General features: G+C 44.2%; 1 protein-coding gene across 2 annotated transcripts in view; it reads right to left on the bottom strand.

Moving 5' to 3' along the window:
* The window catches only part of LOC114596424 (parapinopsin-like), a 47,412-nt gene extending 38,462 nt beyond the window's left edge, over positions 1-8,950 (bottom strand). The window contains exons 1-3 of one of the 2 annotated variants that reach the window (XM_077927628.1): positions 8,776-8,950; positions 4,158-4,200; positions 863-1,539 (exon numbers count right to left, since the gene is read on the bottom strand). In XM_077927628.1, the coding sequence (XP_077783754.1) occupies positions 863-1,199 (337 nt within the window). In that variant the 5' untranslated portion in view covers positions 1,200-1,539; positions 4,158-4,200; positions 8,776-8,950. The remainder of the gene's footprint in view (positions 1-862; positions 1,540-4,157; positions 4,201-8,775) is intronic. The other variant, XM_028727980.2, reaches the window with a different exon arrangement.
* Between the last annotated feature and the right edge of the window lie 17,532 nt (positions 8,951-26,482).

Genomic DNA, 26,482 nt, shown 5'->3' with positions numbered 1-26,482 from the left:
GTGCCTCGCAAGACGAAATTAATTCGTTCCGCGAGTTTTGTCGTCTTGCGATTTTTTTCGTCTTGCGAAGCACGGTGTCGGAAAAGTTTTGGAAAAGCTTCAAAAATCACCAAAGTCTTTAAAAACCTCAAAAAAGGCTACCACACCGCGTTCTATGAGTTGCTCCTCGAAGTCAAGTCGCAACTGTATTAACGGTGTTAAGAAAAAGGAAACAAACTTGCAAGACATTTCCGTCTTGCGAAGCAAGCCCATAGGGAAAATCGTCTTGCGAAGCAGCTCAAAAAACCCTTTCGTCTAGCGAGTTTTTTGTCTTGCGAGGCATTCGTCTTGCGAGGTACCACTGTATCTTCACGTGTCCATGAAACCTTCCTTGCAACTCCAGCAGCACCAAAAAAAGCAAAACTATCTGAAACCCCAGAATGGGAATAATCTTTCCCCAGCCCAGCTGTGCTATGGAACACATAATTCAGCCCTATGATTATGCTCAGGACAATTATGCCCAAGAAAGATGTGTCATTCAGAGCTTGGAATAAAAATGTGGATTAAGCTACAAACATCTAACCAGCTTAGGAGACAATAATGGTTTGTATTCATCTAAGTTTTACTACTGAAATTAATGAACATGACTGAATTGGGTCCATTCATTTCAATGGGTCTGTTCTGAGTAATACTTGGTTGAATACCACCCAGGATTTATTTACGAATCATCTTCTTGTAGAAATGGGTTCATAGCTGCCAACTTTTCCCTTTTCTTGCGAGGAATCCTATTCAGAATAAGGGAATTTCCCTTTAAAAAGAGGGAAACGTTGACAGCTATGAATGGGTTACCAAAGCAGTGAAACGTAAGCTTCCAAACTCTTACCGAAACAGGAATTGACAAAGCCGTACCACCGGCAGCCATGCTCCCCTCCAATCCACTTGCCATAGATGTTGGATACGAAACTGAATGTGGTACCCGAGATGCACACCAACATATCGCTGGCACTGATGTTCAGCAGGAGCATGTTCACAGGGTTGCGCAGAGTTTTGAACTTGCAGAAGAGAATGAGGACGATCAAGTTATTCAAGAAGCCGAAAAGCAATATGAACCCAAGAAAAACTGCCACAATGGTGTGACCTGTTCTAGAGAGGCCAGTTCGTGGCTCATCTGTAGACGTGCTGAGGTTGACTGTCAAGTTGGCACTAATTTCTGACATCATAGTAAGTCAGATAATATTGAAGAACCTTATTTCCAGATCTACCAGCTTCTGAAGGCAGCCATCTTTCCATTACCAAGTTTGGGGGCTTTATTTAGTCTGTCAATCTAATGTAGATGTTGCGTTGCTCACTTAGAAACACACTACACTGTTCATCTCTGCCCCAACCTATTATCTGTGCAGAATAGAAGATATGAATCATTTCAACGTGTCCATGATAGCCCAAAGATAATATTTTTTTCAGAACTGCAGAGCTGTGGTTATGCCTTTTCTTCATCCCAGCTCCATAATATATTTTCATAACGCTCTACTATGAAGCTTCTCTCATGATACTTCTGGCATTCTGTATACAAAGAGAGGAAAACATGTAAGTGTTGCAATCAAGGCAATAATTTTAAAGAAAGGCATTACATAATGTACTGTCATTACATAATTTACATAATTCCCCCATATTATTACTCTTTCACCCCTTTTCCTGGATGTTAGTTTGAGGGTTACTAGGATTCTACAGCAGTGGTTTATTAGGGCATAAGGTAAAGGTAAACCTGACCATTAGGTCCAGTCGTGACCCACTCTGGGATTGCGGCGCTCATCTCGCTTTATTGGCCGAGGGACCCACCGTACAGCTTCCGGGTCATGTGGCCAGCATGACTAAGCCGCTTCTGGCAAACCAGAGCAGCACACGGAAATGCCGTTTACTTTCCCTATTTATCTCTGATGTGCTTTCGAACTGCTAGGTTGGCAGGAGCTGGGACTGAGCAACGGGAGCTCACCCCATCGCGGGGATTCGAACCGCCGACCTTCTGATCGGCAAGTCCTAGGCTCTGTGGTTTAACCCACAGCACCACCCGTGTCCCTTTTATTAGGGCATAGTCACACACAAACACAGTACAGTTGTATCTTGGAAGTCGAAAAGAATCTGTTCCGGAAGTCCGTTCAACTTCCAAAACGTTCGAAAACCAAATGACGGCTTCTTCCTGCAACCAATCCTGAAGCCGCAGGAGCGTGTCAGATGTTTGGGTTCCAAAAGAATGTTCGCAAACTGGAACAACCACTTCCGGGTTTGTGGCATTCGGGAGCCAAAACGTCTGAGTACCAAGGCATTCGGGATCCAAGGTACGACTGTACTACAATGAGTTTTTGCTATGCCTCTAAATACAAATGGGGAAGCTATGGCTCTCCACATGTCATTAGACTCCAACTCATGAATGGCCAACCTGCGGGGCAGTACCACTTTCCAAATGCTGGCATTCTTGCCAATTACCCGGACAATGCAGGGGCAGGGCAGGCTGGCAGCTGGATCAGGGCTGGAGTGAGTTAGTAACACTTAGTTTCCATTGCGATCAATAGGAAAAGTTCGTCACAGCTAGCTTTTCAAATCCCACAAATATCAATGAGACTGAAGTGGAACAAACTTACTTCAAGTCCAATCCCTTAAGTTCTTTGATTAAATTGTAATTGCTTAGTAGTCAACACAGAGAGTGGAAACAAAAGCAATTTGTAAAACAATAACATCACAAACATATAATTAACAACTCCCAGTCTTGTTCTAAATAAATCATCTTGTTCTTAAATAACACTGAGAGTTCAGAGAGTTCTCTTTTTTTGTACTACTTAAGAACAGATTACTGAAGCGAATGGAGTAAAATGTTTGACATTTTATAAATGAGTGCTTCTAAGGCAAGGTTTTGTCTCCTGTTCCTCTTTAACAGCACACTTTTCATTTCATGTACACACAACGTATTACAATGAAATGGAAATGGAACATTAAAGCAGGTTGTGCTGAAGGCATTTTAGGCTTAGGAGAGCACTCTTACAAACTGCACTTTCTGATAAGTTTGCTTCGATGGTGTTACTATTTTTCTAGTGCTTTGAGGTATTTAGTAGTGCACAGCTGCTATCTACATTTAGGAAATGCCATGATTTCTCCCCCACACCCCGTCAATTAGGAAACACCAGCACAATAGTGGGGTGCACAGAGCATTCATGGTTGCTGCACAGTAGTATGTGAAACCCTTAGCTGGCTTACACTGTACGGTTCTCTGCCTCTGCTCTAACCTGATAAACAACACAAGGTTTCCACAATCAAAATGGGCTAGTATAGAATTCTGCAAAACTAAAACTGAACATTGCTTTTAAAAATAATGTCTTCTGGTCATTTAAGAAAGGAGGGGCTCTGCTTCTATGTAATGCATACCGAACACACTACTAAAATTAAATGGTGTGTCATCAATGAAATATGTAGCATCTGTATCTTAAGTAGTGTTGCATCTGGAACAATACTAGAAAAAGCCATTACCTATGACAGGCTTCCTCCAACTCGGCCCTCCAGATGTTTTTTGGCCTACAACTCCCATGATCCCCAGCTAGTAGGACCAGTGGTGAGGGATGATGGGAACTGTAGTCTCAAAACATCTGGAGGGCCGAGTTGAAGGAAGCCTGACCTACGACCTGTGTCTACACTAGAGTCTTATTGCATAAATAGGTCTCTATGTCTGTTGTTGTCCCCTCTCCTCAATTAGGAGGTCCCCATCCACCATAAGTTCCCCAAACCCAAAACTTCATGCGGGCATGCATGCAGGTATTTGTGGGGTTTTTTTTATAAAAGATGCATTTCTGAAATCCAAGGTTTTTTATATACCTGGTTTGCAGTAAAAAATAAAATAAAAAAATGTGCATGTGTGACATTCCAAGCCAGGAAACCTTAGGTCCATTGTGGGCATGTGTGCACATCTTATTTTTATTTCACTGCACAAAATAGCAGTATTTTTTTAAAATGTGCACCACTCCTAGCCAGGTAAGGATTTAAAGCCACTCACATGAAAAGCTGCCACTTCCTTTTTTCTTCCCCCTTTTTCAATTTCTGCCTCCTATACCTGCGATGGCAGGTTTTATTTTATTTTTTATCACAGCTGTTTCACGCAAGAGAGCTGTTTTAAAAAGAGAAACACCAGAACTTGCCTTCAGCAATAACCAGTGGGAAAAGGCAGGCTGCATATTCTTCCTATAGGTCGATGGAAACAAAATAGAAGTTGGGGAGGCAGGTTGATAGAAGGAACCCAGCAATAGGTCACCACCCATGTAAAAATAAATAAATGACCCAGCGATACAATGTGTTCCACTGCATCCATAGTCAGGTGGTAACATGACATTTTATGTTGGATTTTCTTCTCTTATTGGATTATCTGTAGCTCAAGAAACCCCAAATTTATCAGGGAGAAAGTGTAGCCTACCACTTGGATAAGGACATTGTGCGGATGCCACAAAAGCAATAGAGAGAGACACAAGCAGCTTAAAATCTGTCAAGCTTCAGTGTGGGCAAAGCCCTTGGAATCAAGATATGCTAACTCCACACACACATTTCAGCAAATTTCACCTATCAATCATATTCTATCCGATTTCAGTTAAAAATATTTATTTATACTGAGTTATCTAGCAGTAATTAAAATGCAAATTTTAGGGTGCAAGTTAAGCATTTTAATTTCAAAATGGTTCTCTGGACATTTCCATGAATGCATGAAAAAAAGGGGTTGCTAAATTTAGTAAAGGGGCTTGCTAAACCTGCAAGAGAGTAACAATTTTGAAAGTGTGCCTGGGAAGGATGGTTGTTTTGGTTGCACCTGTCCAATTTAAAAAGGGAAATGATTAACAAGATCTGAACAGAATTTCCAGGTGTTGTAAGTTCCCAAATCCTGGCTATGTCCTGTATACTACAAACTTTAACAACAGGAAAACAGGTTAAATATGAACATCTAAATATTCCAGGTCAAACATGGGTGACATCTGTCAAGTTAAGCACAGCACGGAATTGCAAATCGCAAAGAGAAGAAAGCAAATTAAGCTCAAATCAACAAAAACGATGAAAGAACAAATATTTATGATTTAGGGTGACCTCTGGCATAACGTTTTCATTTATATTGGGGTCTCTTCTCCAAGTTAATTGTCTTTCCTAAAAGAAATGTTTAGCCTTAAGCTCCTTACACACATGTGCATATAAATGGAGCAAGTCTGAATTTATAGCAAATCTGTTCCTTGAGATTCCCAAGTGAGCTAAAGACCTAACTACACAATTGTGTTTAACAAATCCCTGATAGCCACTCATTTCTACAAACAGCAGCTTGGGGGTGGGAGAAACATCCTAACCATTCCCACTCAGAAATAAATTATACAGATTTCAACAGGATTATTCCCGGGTAGATGAAGTCAGGGTTGCAGGCTAAATTCTTCTGCCTGCCCCCATGCCACTTCTTTGTTCAAAATTGCCAGTTCCCAAAGTTGTTTCTGCTTAGAAATTGCATTATTTTTGTGGGTTCCTGGTTGTTAAACTGATGAGAAACAGGAAAAAGTCTCCACACCCCACAGTTTTAATTCAGTATCCATTAAAAAAAAACAACCTTTAAAAAGAAGTCTCTCCCCCCAAAAAGGCCCCCCCCCACCTCTTAGACCTCACTCACATTCTGCTTTCAGAATGCACAGTTACTCTACACACTTGTGAACTAAAATCAAGCTAGTAGCACCAGGTACCAACAGGTCCAGTGCCTCCAGGGAACCTCTACGTTTTGATCATTCATCTTGATTCATTTGCGGGGAGGTCAGATCACCTGGCGCCAAAGCCAAGCGCAATCCTGTGTTTTCAGGATTTCCCTCTCACTTTCCTTACAGCACCAAGTCCAAGTTTTCGGGGGGGGGGGGAGCAGGTTTGTCACACGACAAGGCAACAAAGAATGACTTCGTTGCGCAAGGCAACCAAGAATCAACTAGAATGGCGGAGCTTGCATTTGCCGGCTGATATTTGAGCCCACCTGAGAGCAGCGGCAATCCAGAAGCTCGCGCTTGCAGAAATAAACTTTGCAACCCTAAGCAATGCTAGTGAGTGGACTGGATACCTAATGGGTTCATTTGTAATTATGAGGGAGGTGTCCCTGTTGCTTCCCTCTCCCTTCCCTTCCTTCTTTGCTTCGAGCATTTGCTTCAGAGAGGCTCTCTTGTCTAATCGTCCCCAAAACCAGCAGGATGTTCTGAAGGATTTCAAGGGACTTTAGCTCTCAGCAGCAGCTCCAGAGTATGAATGCCTTTTGCGTGAACACACACACACACACACACACACACACACCCTCTCCGCATCCTGAGTTGCTGCTATCTGTGTAGAAGAACCAACAGCGTCTATTCCAAAAGTATCAGAAGAGATTTTTAAAAATTGGAGAAAGAGCAGGTCTTAACATTAACAAAGATAAAACCAAGCTCCTGGTAAAAAAAAACACCATGAACGATGAGAGTAAAAATACATTACAAAATATATCAGGTCTAAAGACTGACAAGAAGGTTAAGTATTTAGGTGTATGGTTAACAGCAAAGAATATAAATCTATATAAAGATAACTATTTGAAAACCTGGGAGGACATTAAAAGAAATTTGCAAAAAAGGGGGAGAATGAAACTTTCGTTGCTGGGCAGAGTGTTGACCATAAAGATGAATGTATTACCAAGAATGTTATTTTTGTTTCTGTCACTACCGGTGATCGGCAAGACAAATTGCTTCAACAAATGGCAAAAATATATTTCTGAATATATCTGGCAAGGGGGGAAATCGAGAATAAAATATAAAATACTGATAGACACGAAAGATAGAGGAGGTTTCTCCCTGCTGGATATGAGATTATATTATGAAGCCTCTTGTCTACGTTGATTAAAGGAATGGTTGCTATTGAAGAATTCACATATTTTAGATTTGGAAGGTCATGATAATATTTTTGATTGGCACACTTATTTGTGGTATGAAAAGATGAAAGTACATAAAGGTTTTAGTAACTAAGAAAAGATTGTATAGAATATGGGACAAATATAAAAATGTATTGGAAACTAAAATACCACTTTGGCTTTCACCTTTAGAAGCCACAGCGGTGAAAAGGAAAAATATTACGGAAAGTTGGGCGACTTATAGAAATTTATTAAGAGAGCAGGGTGGAGAATTCAAATTAAAAGTGTTTAAGGAACTATCATGAATGTTAACAACATGGTGACAATATCATCATTTGAATGAAATATTTAAAAAGGATATGAATCAAGGGTTTGGGTAACAACTATCACAATTAGAGACCTGTTAAATTGTAATGTTAAAGTGATGTCTAAAATGTACAAGATGTTATTGGAATGAGAGACAAAGGATGAACAAATGAAATCTTCAATGCTACACTGGGCAATAGATGTTGGTCATAATATAGAAAATGGGAGCATGGGAATGATTATAAAATACGGATATAAAATTTACAGCATGTTATAGTTTAAGAGAAAATTATATGAAAAAGCAATATAGATGGTATTTAACACCCAGTAGATTGGCAAAAATGTATAAATCAAAGTCAAATAAGTGTTGGAAACTTAAAGAAAAAGAAGGCACCTTTTTCACATGTGGTGGTCTTGCAATAACGTTAAAGCCTACTGGGAAATGATATATAATGAATTGAAAAAGATGTTTAAGACAACATTCGTAAAAAAACCCAGAAGTTTTTCTCTTGGGAATTATACGATTAGAACTACCCAAACAGTATAGAAACTTATTTATGTATGCAACTACAGCTGCAAGAATGTTATCTGCCCAAAAGTGGAGGGATGAAGAGGTCCCAACAAAAGAAGACTCGATGCAGAATCTAATGGAGTATGAAGAAATGGCGAGACTTACCAGAATAATAGGAAATCAAGACAATAAACTTTTTAGAAAGGAATGGAAGTGGTTTGTTGAGTATTTACAAACTGTAAACAGTTCAAGACATTGGCAGGATAACTGTAAAAACCTGCAGCTTTAAAAACATATATATCAGAACAGATGAATAAAAGAATAAGTTTAGGTAATTTGGAGTATGCAGGAAAGGATGAAAATGTAAGGAACTGCAAAAAGTGGGGGACGGGAGTAGAAAATTGAAAATGTTTAAAGTTGGCAAAATAATTGTTGTAATGTATATAAATGAAAATTATATTTATATAAAGAGTTGCTGCCCTGGCCGCTTTCCCACTAATATATTGGGGGAGTGTAAGACCCCTCAAGTCCCTAGACGTTGGCTCCTATGGTGCAGACATGAAGTGGGAAAGTGGGAAAGCAGCCGGGGCAGCAACTCTTTATATAAATATAATTATATATATATATATATAGAGAGAGAGAGAGAGACTCCCCCCCCCCCCGTTGATGCGCATTGCCACTCATATGGTATGCCCCGTCTTGTAATCAGTTATGTGGAGCGGGGCTTACCTGTGCCCCCCCCCCCTCATATTTTATTGGCACCTCCCGTCTGCGAGACGCGCCAAGGGAATCGCAATCAGCACGCGAGGAAACGCCGGCAGCCTTTCCCACCCGGGACCCCCTTTAAGGGAGACACGCGAAGGCTTCCCACGTCTCACCCCTCACTCGAAAGAAACCAAGCCGACGGTCGAGGAGGAACTGTGGCGCGGCGCGTCCCGCCCGGGGGGGAGTCGTGTCCCACTCGCTCCGCGTCGGAGCTCCGCGGGAACCGCGCCTCCAGGGCTCTCGCCCACAGCGCCCGGACGGAGCGGCCGCTCGGAGAGGACGCGCGCCCCTTCTCGCTCACCTGCTGCTGCTTCGGAGAGTCCGGGCTTCCCTCCGCTCGCTGAGGTGAGGGATTTTGGCGCTTGGCGAGCTGTTTCCCCTTCCTTCGCTTCTCGCCAGCCACAACTTCCAGCTCTCTCGGCGCCCTCCGCCCCCTCAAGTCCGCCCGCGCGCTTCCCTCAGCCCTGATTTTTGGGGCGGGGAGGCGACGGGAGGCGGGGTCTTCTCGGCGCTGCCCGCCCGCCTCTTTCTGGTGAAGGGACGCTGGTTGGAGGCGAGCTCGCTGGCGCAACAGGGGCCGCGCTCGGGCTCCGCGCGGGAATCTTTGGGGAAAGTAGGCGAGCGGGACTTTGCGCAGGTGCGGGGGGGGGGGGCGGTGTGTCCTACCTGCGCGGTCGGAGGAATGGGGAAAGAGCTGCTGAGGTCGGGGGCTGCTTTGCGCGCTCGCCAAGGGCATCTCGCTTGGCCACCGTGAGAACCCTGCCGGGCTGCGTGTACTTGAGATCTATAGAAAACACATTGTTTCTCCCAAAGAATCCTGGGGGAACTGTAGTTTAAAGGGACTGGGAATTGTAGCTCTGTGATAAGTTAGCTGCAGTACGTTTCTCCGGATTCTTTGGAGGAAATGTTGCGCTTTGACGGATTAGATGGGCTTTGGGGCTGTTGTTATGTTGCTGTAACCTCTTGATTTAAAAGCTTGCTTCATTTATGTATCTTTAATATGCGTTTTTATTTTCAAAAAATTAAGATGGTATTCAACGTATGCAAATGAAATCGACAAAAAAATACAAATGGTGAGAAGATACAGTGGTACCTTGGGTTACATATGCTTCAGGTTACATACGCTTCAGGTTACAGACTCCGCTAACCCAGAAATAGTACCTCGGGTTAAGAACTTTGCTTCAGGATGAGAACAGAAATTGTGCAGCGGCAGCAGGAGGCCCCATTAGCTAAAGTGGTGCTTTAAGTTAAGCACAGTTTCAGGTTAAGAACGGACCTCCGGAACGAATTAAGTACGTAACCAGAGGTACCACTGTACTGCCAAGAACCAGCTAGTGACTGGTCAAATATCTCTCCTCTCAAAATCTCTGTCTGGCACCTTGAAAAGGCAGGTAGTTCCCAGCAAAGCTGTGTAGCCCAGTGGACTCCCAATGCCAAGTTGTTTTAGCCACAAGTGGGCCCTGGTTGCATACACACCAGAAATCACTTCTTTACACCCAGAGAATCCTGGGAGCTGTAGCTGTTAAGGGTGCTTGGAACTGCTGCTATGTGAGGGGTAAACTGCAAGTTCCCAGGATTCTTGAGGGTCAGGGAAATATGCGTTAAATGTATGGTGTGTACACAGCCCATGTCCTGCGTCTGGTGGGTTGCACTAGCATCATCATCTTCATGTTCTTATTATTAAGGTTGAGGTTCATTTAAAAGGAATAAGGCAGCAGGGAGTGAAAGAAGAGGAGAGAGAGGGTGGGATAAAGGAGAAAGGCAGGCACCGAAGCAAGATTAAAAGTGGGGTCCCATTTTTCAGGTTGAGAATAAGGTTCCAGTCCTCTTTCAGTGGGATTTAGTTCTGAGACAGCATGCTTAAGAACTCTCTGCTCTAATGGGTCCTGGGTGTGTGGCCCAGATCTATCAGATGCACGGTTTCATTTTAGAAAGTGGGTGCCAAAGACTTTGGCTTGGTGCGGGCAAGATTCAGGTGCCTTTACTCTATTTATATCCCATCTGTTCCTCAAGGGAGTGCTGCATACATGGTTCTAACAACTACCATCATTTTATCCTCTTGACAGCCCGCTGAGGTTGGTTATGCAGAGAGGTGGTACCTATTATTAGAGGTGTGTGGTGTCTGTTAAATAAGCCCTCTGGGGAACACAGTTGACGCCTCCAGACTCCCCGCAACAGGCATCCATAAACAAAATGCAGTGATCCCAAATTAATGTACCGTAGGTAAGGGGAGCTTGCAAAAGTGCTGTTGGCTTCTAGTCGAGGTGAATAAATGTGTAGGGTGGTTCTGAGCAGCTGGGAGCAGGGAAGAAAGGCAAACGCCGCAGATTAGTCAGTTTATTTCTAGGAGCAGAAGAAATCAAAGACTGCAGATTAACTGTGTAATCCTGACTGTAAATTGATTCCCTCCCTTGTCACAGCACTTAACAATGGCAGAACTAGTACAGCTGTGGCCCGGTCTCCTACTCAGTGTAAATACCCGCCTGCGATGACTTACAGAAAGCGGATTTCTTCTTATCTCGCAGCATCTCTAGAAGGCTGGCTCTCTTTTGCACCAGTAATCCTCTCCACCACTGAGGAGGAACAGCCAGCTAGGAAAAGGAAATGCAGGAGGAAGGGGGGGGGGGAGGAAAGCCTGGGTGAGTGGAGGCTTGAGAGGAAGTAAGATGTAGATTAGAGGTGGGCAGAAGATGAGGATCCTTTGGTGGATCTCCTGAGTTAGATCTCTGAGCTAAGCAGGAGTTGGACAGGGCAAAGCTTCGTGAGCCCATCCTCGCTTGCTTGTACAACTTGCACATGAGTGGAATAGGGCTTTTTATGCCTCAGGAATGAGGAGGAAAAGGTTCCTGGGACAAAACGGGAATTCATGCAATGAAAACAAGTCCCTGGGTTTGCATAGGTCCCCAGAGGTACCTTGTTCGACGATTCATTTGTTTTTCCTCCTTTGCACCTGGTTCAAGTTAGTGGACCTCAGGGTTCTGGTGGGAAGCAAAGGAGATCCCATAAACCTAAATGACCTACCCCTATGCTTTTCTCTGCCACTGACCAGAACAAGGATTTTGGGGCACAGGCACATCAACAATGTTTTCTTGCACTCATAGGGCCATAGTGCAACAAAACCGAGCACTAAACTTGGTAAATATAATTTATGGTGGGAATGTTAGTTTCCGCAAGGTTTTGGGGATTTAATTTTGACAGAAAGGATGAATATTACTAAAGAAGCTGTTGTTTGTTGCCCAGAATTAATGTTACTGAAAGTTTTTTGATGATGCCAATGTAACTATGTTATCAAAAGAATTGGTTATATATGATCTTGGCAGCACAAACAATAATTGCAACTCAAAGGAAAACAGACCATTGAATGTTGGGTACTACTTGCTATGAAATATAGCTATAATGGAGAAACAAATACATAATTTGAGATTATTTTCAAGACAACTCTTTGCCACAAGCCTGGCAACTATGGAGCTATGCTTGATGATTTGATAAAGTTTACATAATCTTTACTTGGACTTTGTTATTTTAATTCATGTGCAGCATTCTAATTTTTGTCTGTTACTCTAATTGTTCTCTCTGCTTTATATACATTATAGAATGAAACAACAATAACAAAAACTTTTACCAAAAACAAAGCAGAGCACTCTATGGAAAAAGAGAGATCTCAGTCAGGGACATTCTTAAGTTTATATAAAGGCTGCTTGCATGCATTGCAAACTTGTCCATTGTTAATCCCTGGTGAAGTAGTGAGTGAGAATGTCCTCTGGGATCTGGACAGCAAAAGACAATCCATTCTTAGAAACACAGACTGGTGGTGTTCTTTCTTCTTCTTCTTTTAAGCCTATCCTCTGAGACTCCCCTGTCCTATTTTGTGTGTGCATGTGAATACATTAATGCAGCATCAGGTCAGGAGGCACTTAGGGATGACAAGGTAGTAGGACCTTCTTTCCTTCTAACCATACGTGGTTATTTCCCAGAAACACCTGCATCTCTGATGATTAAGAGATGGGAAAAGGTAACCATTACATATTCTCTCCCAGACTGCAGTATGCTGCCAGTTCTTGAGGTGCAACTCCATATATATAGTGGTGGAGGAAGGGGGTGCGGGGGCAGTGTGCCCCAGGTGTCATCACTGGGGGGTGACAAAATGAGTTTTTTTAAAAAGGGGGCTCACAAAACTTGTTAGGAGTGACATGGTGGCTTAGGTGCCTGCAGGTTCCGCGCTGCCTGAAATGGCAGCAGGGGACTTGCGTCTGCCTACTGCCTCTCCCTCAGCCGCCCTGCAGCTGAGGGGGAGGCGGCGAAGAGGCTCCAAGTGTCGGAGAGGCTCGCCCCACCCCCATGGGCGGATCGCCCCACCCCCGGCTACAGGACACGCCCCTCACACCAGGCACCTGAGCAGCTAGCTACGCTGTTGCATATATATATATATATATATATATATATATATATATATATGCAGGTTTTGGTGTCCTCGGGTGTCTTCCCGTGTAAAAGTTGGGGTGTCTAGGCGACGTTTCGACGAGGTCTCACTCGTCATCTTCAGGCTGGTGCTTTCGGCTTCTTGTTACTGGAACAGAGCAGGATCTCAGTGTTTGAGTTCCTATAAATACTGTTGAGGAGGTGTGGTGTATAGCCTCCAATGTTCTGGGCCGAGAGGAAGTTCCCAGGCTAGTGTGCCTTTTCTTCTTTTGTTCCTTAATTGCTTGAGGGATATCTTGAGTGATTTATTGAGTGATATCCTGAGTACCACTTAGGTGGGTCATTAGGTGTGGATTAGTTGCTAAAGCCTTTGTGTCTTGACCTCTTGAACTTTGTGAAGAGTTTTTCTGAGAAGATGGCTGTACTGCATTTAGTTGTGCTCTGGCTTGGCTTCGTGTATAGGGGCGAGCTGTGGTTTTGTGGCCTGTGCCAGCCAGATCTGTGTAGGGATTGCAGGGGGGTGCAGCATCCGGAGGTGCCACCATGGTTTGGCTACTGGATGGTGTCTGTAATTTATCTGTGGAGAGGGTCTCCACACCAGACCCAAACCCAGACCCTCTCCACAGATAAATTACAGACACCATCCAGTAGCCAAACCATGGTGGCACCTCCGGATGCTGCACCCCCCTGCAATCCCTACACAGATCTGACTGGCACAGGCCACAAAACCACAGCTCGCCCCTATACACGAAGCCAAGCCAGAGCACAACTAAATGCAGTACAGCCATCTTCTCAGAAAAACTCTTCACAAAGTTCAAGAGGTCAAGACACAAAGGCTTTAGCAACTAATCCACACCTAATGACCCACCTAAGTGGTACTCAGGATATCACTCAAGAAATCACTCAAGATATCCCTCAAGCAATTAAGGAACAAAAGAAGAAAAGGCACACTAGCCTGGGAACTTCCTCTCGGCCCAGAACATTGGAGGCTATACACCACACCTCCTCAACAGTATTTATAGGAACTCAAACACTGAGATCCTGCTCTGTTCCAGTAACAAGAAGCCGAAAGCACCAGCCTGAAGATGACGAGTGAGACCTCGTCGAAACGTCGCCTAGACACCCCAACTTTTACACGGGAAGACACCCGAGGACACCAAAACCTGCATTCCTATACCCGTGAAAATCTACGAAAGCATATATATATATATATATATATATATATATATATATGGATGGATGCGGGTGGCGCTGTGGGTTAAACCACAGAGTCTAGGACTTGCTGATCAGAAGGTCGGCGGTTCGAATCCCCGTGACAGGGTGAGCTCCCGTTGCTCGGTCCCTACTCCTGCCAACCTAGCAGTTCGAAAGTATGTCAAAGTGCAAGTAGATAAATAGGTACCGCTCCGGCGGGAAGGTAAATGGCGTTTCTGTGCGCTGCTCTGGTTCGCCAGAAGTGGCTTAATCATTCTGGCCACATGACCCGGAAGCTGTACGCCAGCTCCCTCGGCCAGTAGAGCGAGATGAGCACCGCAACCCCAGAGTCGGCCATGACTGGACCTAATGGTCAGGGGTATCTTCCCTTCTTGTTGCTTATGCAAGAGTTTGGGTCAAAATGTCCCTGTAGTGGAAACCTTGTGTGGAATATGAGTACAGTAAATGAAGAATGGTGGTCCTACCTTATAAAGTCTACTGTGAAAGTCATCATCAATCTTTATTACTGTCCAGAGACCCAATTGTGAAAGTACAATTTCAGCAAGAGGTTTGGTGCAAGGCTTCTCTAAATGGCGAAGGCAGTCACATTGTACAGCAGTGTGGGCACTTCTCGTGTATGGAATTGGAATGTAAAACATTGGCCTCTGCAGACAGAGAAATTTAAGTATGCTCTCTGGGATACCATCTTCTAATCTTTGTAAGATTGTTATCTGGTCACCTCTCATGTCCCAAATTGTTTTGTACTCTATCTCACATGAGGCCTGTGGGCTTAGAGCTGAACTACACCTTACACACCATTCACATGGAAGTATCGTATGCTCCCGACAGCGTTCTGTGCTCATGACCAATTCTTCCAGTGACCATTTTGCAAGAGCGCCAGCATACATAAATAAGCAACTCAGCCCTAGTGCATGTTGCTTACCTGGTAGGAAATTCCACTGCGTTCACTCGGGCTCCTTCCCAAGTAAGTGAGCTGCCTTCACTTGAGATATATACATTTTCATAATGGCCCAAGTTTTGAATATCTCAGTGTGTCATTTTCAAATGTTTTCAATATAACGTTGCTTATATGTTTAGGGCCATGCTTACCATTTGTAGTGGTATAGTTGTGTCTTATCCAGCATTTTTAATGTTGGATGTGCACATGTTGCTATTACCGCATGTCGGACGTGGGTGGTGCTTGGGTCTAAACCACTGAGCCTCTTGGACTTGCCGATCAGAAGGTTGGTGGTTTGAATCCCCACAACAGGGTGAGCTCCTGTGGCTCGGTCCCAGCTCCTGCCAGCTTAGCAGTTCGAAAGCACGCCAAAAAGTGCAAGTAGATAAATAGGTATCGCTGCAGTGGGAAGGTAAACTGCATTTCCATGCACTCTGGCACTCGTCACATTCCTCCGTGCACCTGTAGTGGTTTAGTCATGCTGGCCACATGACCCAGAAAGCTGTCTGTGGACAAACGCCGGCTCCCTCGGCCTGAAAACTAGAGGAGCGCCACAAGCCCATAGTCGCCTTTGACTCTACTGTCCAGGGGTCCTTTACCTTTTACCTATTATCACATGTCACTAGAGTGAGTTTTCCTTTCCACAGTAATGGTGGGTTATGCCGAAACAGAGAAAAATTCCTTGACTCTATAGTCACCCCAGTATTCCCTGGTGGTGGTGTTTAATGCCTATTCTAGAATACTGATCTTGTGGGAGGTTAGAAGAGGAACTACATGACTGTCTAAGCTATGGCAAACCTGGCTACTGTGATGAGACTTTGTCTGCAGCTAATGATTGATGACATGGGCAGTACTTTGACCCAATGTCGTCATCTCTGTCTCCAACAGCTCACACTCATCAGAGGGAAGTGTCATGATACTGAGTTCTCCCAAACCACACACACACACACACACACACACACCCCAACCCTCAACCCTTCCGCAAACAAAATGGGATGATGCTTGTTCACATGCCACACAAATGAAAATACTGAGGATCCAGTCTGGATCTTGCACAAAAGTTTGATGTTTTTGAGTATATATTATTCTGGCGTGCTAGCTGACTGATGTTGACATTGTGTGGTAACATGCCGTAAAACTGGGATGGGGTAGAGTGGGGGACCCAGCAACTATTCTACCATAAATGGCAAGTGCAGAAAGACCCTTAGAGTAGAATAGGCTAATTGCTCAATGTTTAAGTAATGAGGAATGTTTTCAGGAATACATAACATCCCTTTTGCAAAAAAATAAAGCATAACAGCTGTTTTTCTCTGGCAATGTTGTTTTGCAAGTCCCGCAGGAAAGCATTACAGGTCAACATTAAAACTGCAGCTCACAGTTTAATTGCATCTGGTTTCAGGATTTGTGTTTTGAGGATGAAGCTAAGCACAACAGTCGAAGGTGCCAGATTGCAATTTGGTGATCAGTTTGGAGGCTTGGTAAGCATATACGTACAGCACTCTGTGGGTCTTGCTATTTAAATGTATTATATGAATAGAGATATAAATGTTCACTCAGAGAATATTAGTGTTCTTACCCCAGGCAGCACATTGTGTTTTGAGGAATTCCTGGTCCCCCAAAACATTTAGCTACAATATTTTTATTGCTGGACAAATTCATCTTCTCTTCCCTCTGCCAGCTATCATATCTGTTGTGATAGTATGGTCTGGAATGAGGTTTGCTTCTTTTGTTTCTTTTCTCACATTTATATGCTTGCTTTCTTCCATTTTGGCTGGCAAGGCATGTTTTCCCAGGTGGTCACCCCTCCTAGGCACTGAACAGACCAGACATGCTCCTACCACTTAATCTGTGTATGCAATGTCATTGTTGGATTATAGTGTCCAGATTGGGTGCGGCTTATATTCATATTGGCCCTAATATAAGCTTCCGGTCAGATACATTTTGGACTGTGACCTTCACACATCTTCCAATCCCAAGCTCATGGGGTTGTACAAAGTTACTTGGCACTTGTTTCCACCGTGTCATTTTCCTCTTGCACTATGTATGACGAAGGAGACAAAGGTCACAGACAGGGCACGGCAGACCACTAAGGGAGCAAAAGGTTAGATAGAGGGCAAGATGTTCAGACAGCTGTGGCTTTATCTGTGGGGGGGGGGAGTGTGCTCCACAACCCAGCGATCATTCCTACATGCTCTCTCTCCCTTCCCGGCCTTGGGGGAGAGGATGGGGGACTAGGTGCGGGGCGGGCGTTGCTTCGCCGCGCTCCTGGCGCTATTTACCCCATGCTCCTGGCTGCATACCGTAAGGTCGCAACAAATCATAGAACTGTAGAGTTGGGAGGGGTCCCAAGGGTCATCTAGTCCAGCCCCCTGCGATGCAGGAATCCTGCCCGCAGCTGTCCCTGGGTGGGCTCAAACCACCAACCTTCAATACCTAGGAGTACATTTTATTTACCTGCATGCCGCCAACCTCAGTGCTGTTCTATGTTTAGTACTTTTCTAGCTGTAAATGATAATAGGCACAAAAGCTAAATTATTGAACCAAGGACTCAGCTACACAGCTGCAAATAAAACGTTTTAGATGTGTTGTACAGTGCAATATACAAATGTGACAATAGATGGCGAAAGTGAGCTATGCCAAATTCAATGTATTTTTCAAAACTTTTTCTGAAAAAGCTTTTTCACAGCATTTTTTAAATATGTGTGTAGATTCCACCCAAGTATGGGTAAGGACGAAACAGACTACAAGCCCATATAGGTAAAGGTAAAGGTACCCCTGCCCGTACGGGCCAGTCTTGACAGACTCTAGGGTTGTGCGCCCATCTTACTCAAGAGGCCGAGGGCCAGCGCTGTCCGGAGACACTTCCGGGTCACGTGGCCAGCGTGACAAAGCTGCATCTGGCGAGCCAGCGCAGCACACGGAAACGCCGTTTACCTTCCCGCCAGTAAGCGGTCCCTATTTATCTACTTGCACCCGGGGGTGCTTTCGAACTGCTAGGTTGGCAGGCGCTGGGACCAAGCAACGGGAGCGCACCCCGCCGCGGGGATTCGAACTGCCGACCTTTCGATCGGCAAGCCCTAGGCGCTGAGGCTTTTACCCACAGTGCCACCCGCGTCCCTTACAAGCCCATATAATTTTATTTAAATTTTAAGAGTGATAATCCAGCTACAACATACTCAAAGCAGACCCATGAAAAGTAAATGGACAAGTTACTTAGGTTTATTTCAATGAGTCGTACTCAAGAGTATGACTAATATTGGATATGACCCAAGAAAGCAGGTACTCTTTAAATTTGTATTATTTGTTTCAGTTGCCTGCCATACCTATTTAACCTAAAGCAGAAAAAGTGCTTGAGGCACTTGTCATCTTAAAAATGTTGTGACCGATGGTCTTTGGCTAAGTTTGACCCATACTGCAACTCCTGTATGTGTAAAAAGCACCTTTCAGTTATAGCAGCATTACACCCTTGATTTTCAGCATCAGTTGGTGTTTCTGGTGAAGGTGTCATACTCCTTACATCCTTGGGTGACATTGAAATTGGAATTATTTAGAAATTCTGTACGCATCTATCTTTCTATAGAGAAACAGCATTCTTGGGAAGATGGTGAGCCAGTAGCTGCCACAATATAAATGTCAACAAGTTATAGAAGAAAGGCCAAAGCAATTTTTAAAATAAGAAAGAGAAAATTGGAGAAAAGATCAATTGCCCAAGGATATTAGCTTTTAATTTGAGGCACTTTTATTTCTAAACAGAACCAGAAATGCACATTCAATTGCAGCCTACACCGTACAAAGTAAATGACAAGTGTGTCTCTACTAAATGGTAACGTGGTCAATAACCATTTATGTGTACTGTATTGGCAATTAATGCTTGGATTTTAGTGCTGTTAGGTGTTGTCACAGAGAATGAGAGATGCAAAATGTATTTTACTGGATGAATTTCCTGCGCCTGTGAAAACAAACATAGTTCTGTATATGGAAGAAAGGTGAAGTAACAGATTCTGAGCAATGAGCGCAAAGTTGCGTTGACAATACGAATGTGCTCTGCTACTTCAAGTCACCAGCAGAGTCATTATTCGTTTGTTTGTTAATTCCTCGCTCTTTGCTCTAAGATTCCCAGGGTGGGGGACAGCATTAAAACACAATATTAAAAACAATTTAAAGCAACAATCATAAAAATAAAGTGGGTCCTAGAAACACACACCTCAGGTGTCAAAAGCCAGGGTGAAGTGCACTGCCGGTAAAGGTAAAGGGACCCCTGACCATTAGGTCCAATCATTTCTGACTCTGCGGTTGCGGCGCTCATTTCGCTTTATTGGCCGAGGAAGCCGGCATACAGCTTCTGGGCCATGTGGCCAGCATGACTAAGCCGCTTCTGGTGAACCAGAGCAGCACACAGAAACACTGTTTACCTTCCCGCCAGAGTGGTACCTATTTATCTACTTGCACTTTGACGTGCTTTCGAACTGCTAGGTTGGCAGGAGTAGGGACCGAACAACAGGAGCTCACCCCGTCACGGGGATTCGAACCACCAACCTTCTGATCGGCAAGTCCTAGGCTTTGTGGTTTAACCCACAGTGCCACCCACGTCCCCACTGCACTGCCGGTACTTAGCATTAAAAATGCACACAAGCTTCATGCACCTGTGTCTTAGGTCCTGACTTTTGCATCTATGGGCTTCCAGTTCTGGGGCATGCAGCATTATGTATGTGTGGACCTGCTTCTCTGCTGCACAACACAGAGAAGCTGTGGAGACTCACCTAGGCAAGGAAATCTCAGTGGTCCCAGTGTATGCCTCTCACACTGCCCATCAGTATACTCTTTGGCTTCTGCAATCACTGGGGAAGTGGGGTGAAGGTGCATGATTGGCAGGAGATCCTGTTGCAAACCACTTCCTCCCCACAGCTGATCAGCACTGGGAACGGAACTGCCCTTATTCCACCTTGCAGCTATATGTCAGCCTGAAGGGAGCATGATTCTGATGTGAAAGGAAAGCTCCCAGGGGTGGTCATCGCCAGAGTGGATCTACAGAAAGGGGGGGGGGGACGCTATAAATAAGTAAGAAATTAAATATTTATAACAAAAGAAGAAAAAAGCACTATGGAAAATCGCGTAGAACTCTTTTTTTACTCTCCAGCACCATCTGGTGTTGCATGTTTATAACGCATTCTAAACGCTGTTTTTTGACTAATGTAGCTGAGTCCCCAGTCATGGAAATAGCATCCCATGCAGCCTAGAGGGGGGAATACTGGCTGAGGGGAAGGGAGTGAGTTTGAAAGTGGCTGGATGCTGGTACTGGGGAAAATCCACTGTGGTCTGCAGGGTTCATGGGTGATTTGGATTTCCTGCAGATTATTAGATTCAACCCAGAGCCTCTCCAACAGAGCGATTTCAAAAGTAGTTTGCTATGTGGCAATGGGCTGCTTTAGAGACATCTAAAGCATCGTCGGGACGCAGGTGGCACTGTGGGTTAAAGCCTCAGCACCTAGGACTTGCCGATCAAAAGGTCGGAGGTTCGAATCCCTGCGGCGGGGTGCGCTCCTGTTATTCGGTCCCAGCGCCTGCCAACCTAGCAGTTCGAAAGCACCTTCAGGTGCAAGTAGATAAATAGGGACCGCTTACTAGCGGGAAGGTAAACGGTGTTCCGTGTGCTGCGCTGGCTTGCCAGAGCAGCGATGTCACGCTGGCCACGTGACCCGGAAGTGTCTGCGGACAGCACTGGCTCCCGGCCTATAGAGTGAGATGAGCACACAACCCTAGAGTCTGGCAAGACTGGCCCGTACGGGCAGGGGTACCTTTACCTTTACCTTTAAAGCATCGTCATGCTTTTCTTTGTATTCTGGCCTACGCTTTTGTTTGGGAGTTTTTGTTTTCCCTCCCCCTCTTAATTTTAAAATCTCCCGTCCAGATTTGTTTTTCAGATGAGAAACAGGAGACTTGTGTACAGTGTGATTAATATGCAAAGAAAGCTATTTCTGGAGAGCTTGGCTCATCCAAACAGTCAATCCCGCTGAATTTTTTCCCATTCTGACCATAGAGTTGTTAGTTGCTCACTGCAAATTTGCATATATTTTGCTTGATTTGCTGAAGCCTTTGCCATTGTTTCTGAATTTAATGTATAGTTTTCTCCATCCTGGAGAACTGATGATAAACAAAACAAAATGCACAAAAGCAAAAAAAACCTGTCCCTAAATATAGAATAAACCAGAGTGAAAGTATTGTTATGAGTTTTTGGGTGCCAGAGCTGTTTGTGCGGGGCAGGGGGGAGGAAGTAGGCAGGATGTCTGGACCCACTTCTAATTCCTGGATCCAGCTCGGACTCAATTGCTGGAATAGCCTAAGTATGAGCCATTAAGTGAAACAAAGGAGATAGAAAACAGGTGGGCCTCCCTTTCCCAACTGTCTGTTAGAAAGACAAAATGTCAGAGCTGAGAGATGAGTTATCTGAGCTAGAAACTGGATACCAAAAACTTCAGGCTGGAAAGGCAGAGAGTGAGAACCATGGGTGATTTTTGTTGTGGCAACAGAGAAGACCCTTTTTGCAGTGTTGATATTGTGAACCCCTCCATCGTAGGCTCAGGTTGTATATATCTGTAGATAAACCATATCTCATAAAGACACTACAGTCTCTGTTGTGCCTCATTTTCCAAAGGAAACACGAACCCTGGGTAACTGCCTTGAACCCCTGGAATCTCACACCATTCAGAGATTGGGATGACGTGCAACACTGTATTAAATGCCCCTCACAAGCCTAACTAAATTGTACCTAAAACAGGGTGGAAAAGTGAGATTACTTTGAATTCCAAAGAGTTTCCATAGAGAGGAGTGTCTAGGAAACTGAGGTATGTTAAATACATACATTTAACACATCTAGTTTAAAAAATCAGTGAGAGATTTTACTTTCTTGGGCTCCATGATCACTGCAGATGGTGACAGCAGCCACGAAATTAAAAGACGCCTGCTTCTTGGGAGAAGGGCAATGACAGGCCTAGACAGCATCTTGAGAAGTAGAGACGTCACCTTGCCAACAAAGGTCCGTATAGTTAAAGCCATGGTTTTCCCAGTAGTGATGTATGGAAGTGAGAGCTGGACCATAAAGAAGGCTGATCGCCAAAGAATTGATGCTTTTGAATTATGGTGCTGGAGAAGACTCTTGAGAGTCCCATGGACTGCAAGAAGATCAAACCTCTCCATTCTGAAGGAAATCAGCCCTGAGTGCTCACTGGAAGGACAGATCGTGAAGCTGAGGCTCCAATATTTTGGCCACCTTATGAGAAGAGAAGACTCCCTGGAAAAGACCCTGATGTTGGGAAAGATGGAGGGCACAAGGAGAAGGGGACGACAGAGGACGAGATGGTTGGATAGTGTTTTCGAGGTTACCAGCATGAGTTTGACCAAACTGCGGGAGGTAGTGGAGGACAGAGGTGTCTGGCATGCTCTGGTCCATGGGGTCACGAAGAGTCGGACACGACTAAACGACTAAACAACAACAACAACAAAGTTTAAAAAATAACATCCGTGTTGGAGAACAACTGGAATTAGGACCTGAGAAGGGGTTTTTTTAAATACAAAATGAAAATAATCCCTTCTCCCACCAGGTGGCTTTTCCCAGTCCATGGCAAACAACTTAAGGGACACGGCTGTGCAGGGGGAAAGGATGAAAATCCTCTCCCATATGCTGTGGTTACAATCCTGATCAATGTAGAGGGTGTGCTATTATTGTTTAAATGGAAACAATTGGCAAGTAAGAAAGATTTGTTAAAGGAAATCTGGAGATAGTTGGAATCAGTAAAAATAAGTGTTTTATTGCAGAAACTGTATAAACATGTTGCTTATACAATGGGAAATCTAACATCTGGCTGAGATGCTGTCATTAGGAAATGTTGGGAATGGATTTATGAGCTTGTGAATTGGATACCAAGCCAGGAAATAATAGGGGTTTTATGGAGCAAATTAGTCTCTGCTTAGAAGCCGCTTTGCCAGTGAAGCAGTATATAAATGGATAGTTAGTAATACTTGAGAGTATTAGACCATGTCTATTATTTTCAGTGGGCTGTACTCTGGATACAACCCATGCACTTTTAAAGTCCATTGTTAGTTTACTTCAGTGAGCAGTACTTAGAGCTGTAAGATACATTTTGTTAATACCTTTTAAGTTGCACAAATCTATTTCTAGCCCCGTTTTGTAAAGATGAAACTTTTCAATTAAAGAAGAAAAAGTTAGCATTTCTGCCCGTGTCCTCCTCCCTGCTCTACTTTGCAGGTTGCCACTTGCAGGGGGGCATAACAGATGCTATGAGATTTCAACAATAAGTTACCATGGAGACCAGCCAAGGAAATGCGGGTCAGCTGTGACCACACATTGCCCTGTAATAGCTTGGACAGAACTAGCCTTTGCCATTGAATTGCTTTACTTCTAGGCGATAAACACAGAGGGAACATTTAGAGTGTCTTGGAGAGGGGGCTGTGTGGAAATCAGGCATGTTCTTAAATGTATTCTGTTGAAATTACTGTGATTCAAACATCCTCACTTTTGACTAAATTGTGACATTACTTATTCACTTACTCATGTTTTACTCTAAAACATCTTGCTGGCTTCCTAGCCCTTCCAGAGGCTGTTGTAACAGCTTTCAGATCAATAAAGGTTTTTGCAGGATGCAAAAACAAGACACAAAGATAAAACGTTGAATCCTTTCCCCCCTCACCCCCACCCCAAAAAGGCAATATTTATTCTGGGAAGTCAATATTCAGAAAGATGCCTGCTGTGAATTTGTGCTATAAAAGTATGTTGTTGCTGCTGTTGTTTTATTAAACATTGCCAGATGTTGGCGTGCAGATGAATTCTGATACGCAGATCGAGGCCGTTTCATATATTAGACAAAAGAGGAAACTGGTTCGCCCCAGCAAATGTACCTGTTTGAAGTTTTTGCAGATCAGTTCTTTTTTCCCCACCTGCACATTTTAAGCGCACACTTCAAAAACTTAATGCATGGAGCGGCTTTCAGAAGCAAAGTCTGTAAGTTGCAAATCTTCAGACCCCCTCTCGGAATTTCCTGTTTGGGGACTTTTTGCTGCCCTCTGCTGGTGACAATACTGCCAGCAAGCAGCCTGCCAAGAGAGTTGCGCAGGGGGACAACTGTGCCTTATCCAAACCCCGCCAATGATATAAGGATGTGGAGGTTGCATTGCTCTCCGAGTCAGAATCCTCCCTTATCTATATCTCAGATAGCCAGGACAATCCAGCCCAGTGTGCATAACCATCTGTCTTGGGAGTGGAACAGAAAATCTGTTGCAGATCACCTTAATCTGTGTCAGGGTTTCACATTTGCGTGTTCAGATCCAGAGACCTCTCCCCTAAATAAAGTCACACTTGACTCACATTTGGTTTTTGGCAGAATTTAGGCCACAACTTTATTGATTACAGAATGTGAGTGGTTGCATAGGCTCTGGTTCGACTAGCTCCCTGCACCCTTGCAGGTAGCGTTGACCCAGAGCTCTATCATAGGTCAGCCAAGAGTGAACACCTGAGTTAGGTAGAAAGCCCAGGAACAGACTATGTCCACTCCCCAGATGCTCCCGTGGACTCAGGCACGGGCACAACCCCCTCTTGGGGGTTGAACAAAACCAAGTTGAGTCCCTGGATTCCTTTAACGGAATACCCTTCCCATAGGGATGGCGAGACCGTTCTCCCATCCCTGTCACCTGAACCAGTGCTTATCCGCAACCTTACAAGTTGTGACGATTTGCTACGCGGCAGGCAAAACCCAAATGACAACAGCCAATCAGCCAAGTGGGGAAAATTCCTGCCGTACCCCAGTCCCAACGATAGACAACACATGATGTCATAGCAAGGTCAATCGCAAATGCCCTAAATATAGGGAGAGGTGGGCGGGTGTTCCAAATGCACAAGCCGAAAGAAGAAGCTCTGGGTCACGTACATAGGTCCCTCGGCCCGTTTAGACAGCTCCCCATTGGCCAGATTAAACCCAGCAATGAGGGACCTACCAATCGGGTGTTGTGGCTGTCCAATATACCCACCCACAACCAAGAGGTCAGTCTCCAGGTCTCACCGCAACACGTGCCCTCTTTTAGGGAGGATCAGCTCCCTTGCATCAGCCTGCCAAAAATCAGCCCTTGACACAAGCTGTTAAAATACATAGTATATAGAGTTTGGAGAGTGATTTAGGTCATGTTTCTAGATAGTAATTATGAGTGCCTTGTGCACATTCCTATCCTTTGAGGTTGTACTCCACTTTTTAGAAATGGCACACTGGCCTTTTAGAAAGGTGAGTCAAAAGTAGGTGCTAAAATGTATTGCTCTTTTCTCCAGGCACCATCTCTGCCTCCACCCCATCATTGACCTCTCGGGATATTTTGTTGTGCGGTGGCTAAAAGTATTTGGCTTCCTCTCATTCTAAGCATAGCTGGATTCAAATCCCTGCTCGGCCATAAAATGGTTTTGACCAAGTCATCATCTCTATCTCATGTGGACATTGTAAAGGCAGTGCCAGTGACAGATTGTTTTGTGCCCTAGGGAAGGCTAGCAACTTGCACGTACAAACAGGTGCCAAAAGTGGCTAGCTTCAGTTTTCAAAATCGTATGTCTTGTAGAAAGTACGAAAAGCATAAAACACAAAACTGCTAAAGTTGCTTTAAATTGCAATAAGAAATAATGTAGCAAAGTTTGATTATGTTTCTCAAATACAAAAGAAAATGTTTTAGTACACAGATCTTTTTGAATAATCTTGTGAAGTGTGGTGTTAAAATTTAAGTATGTGAAGATAAATGAAGGCGATATCACGTTAATCCCATGAGCATCCTGGAAAAAGAGTGGGAAGAATTACAAAATTGACAAATCCATTCTCCTATACTTATCTGTGGGGTTTCTTGCTTAGTTGGGCTTGGTTAATCTGCAGGGGTCAGCAAACTTTTTCAGCAGGGTGCCGGTCCACTGTCCCTCAGACCTTGTGGGGGGCCAGACTATATTTTGGGGGGGGGGGATGAATGAATTCCTATGCCCCACAAATAACCCAGAGATGCATTTTAAATAAAAGCACACATTCTACTCATGTAAAAACACCAGGCAAGCCCCACAAATAACCCAGAGATGCATTTTAAATAAAAGGACACATTCTATTCATATTTATTTATTTATTTATTTATTTATTTATTTATACCCCGGGCGGCTTCCAACAAAGTATTAAAATACAGTAGTCTGTTAAGCATTTAAAGCTTCCCTAAACAGGGCTGCCTTCAGATGTCTTCTAAAAGTCTGGTAGTTGTTCTTCGCTTTGACATCTGGTGGGAGGGCGTTCCACAGGGCGGGTGCCACTACTGAGAAGGCCCTCTGCCTGGTTCCCTGTAACTTGGCTTCTTGCAGTGAGGGAACCGCCAGAAGGCCCTCGGCGCTGGACCTCAGTGTCCGGGCAGAACGATG

Source organism: Podarcis muralis, chromosome 4 (assembly GCF_964188315.1).
Source record: "Podarcis muralis chromosome 4, rPodMur119.hap1.1, whole genome shotgun sequence".
Classification (NCBI taxonomy): Eukaryota; Metazoa; Chordata; class Lepidosauria; order Squamata; family Lacertidae; genus Podarcis; species Podarcis muralis.
This window is presented reverse-complemented; position numbering and strand designations above follow the sequence as displayed.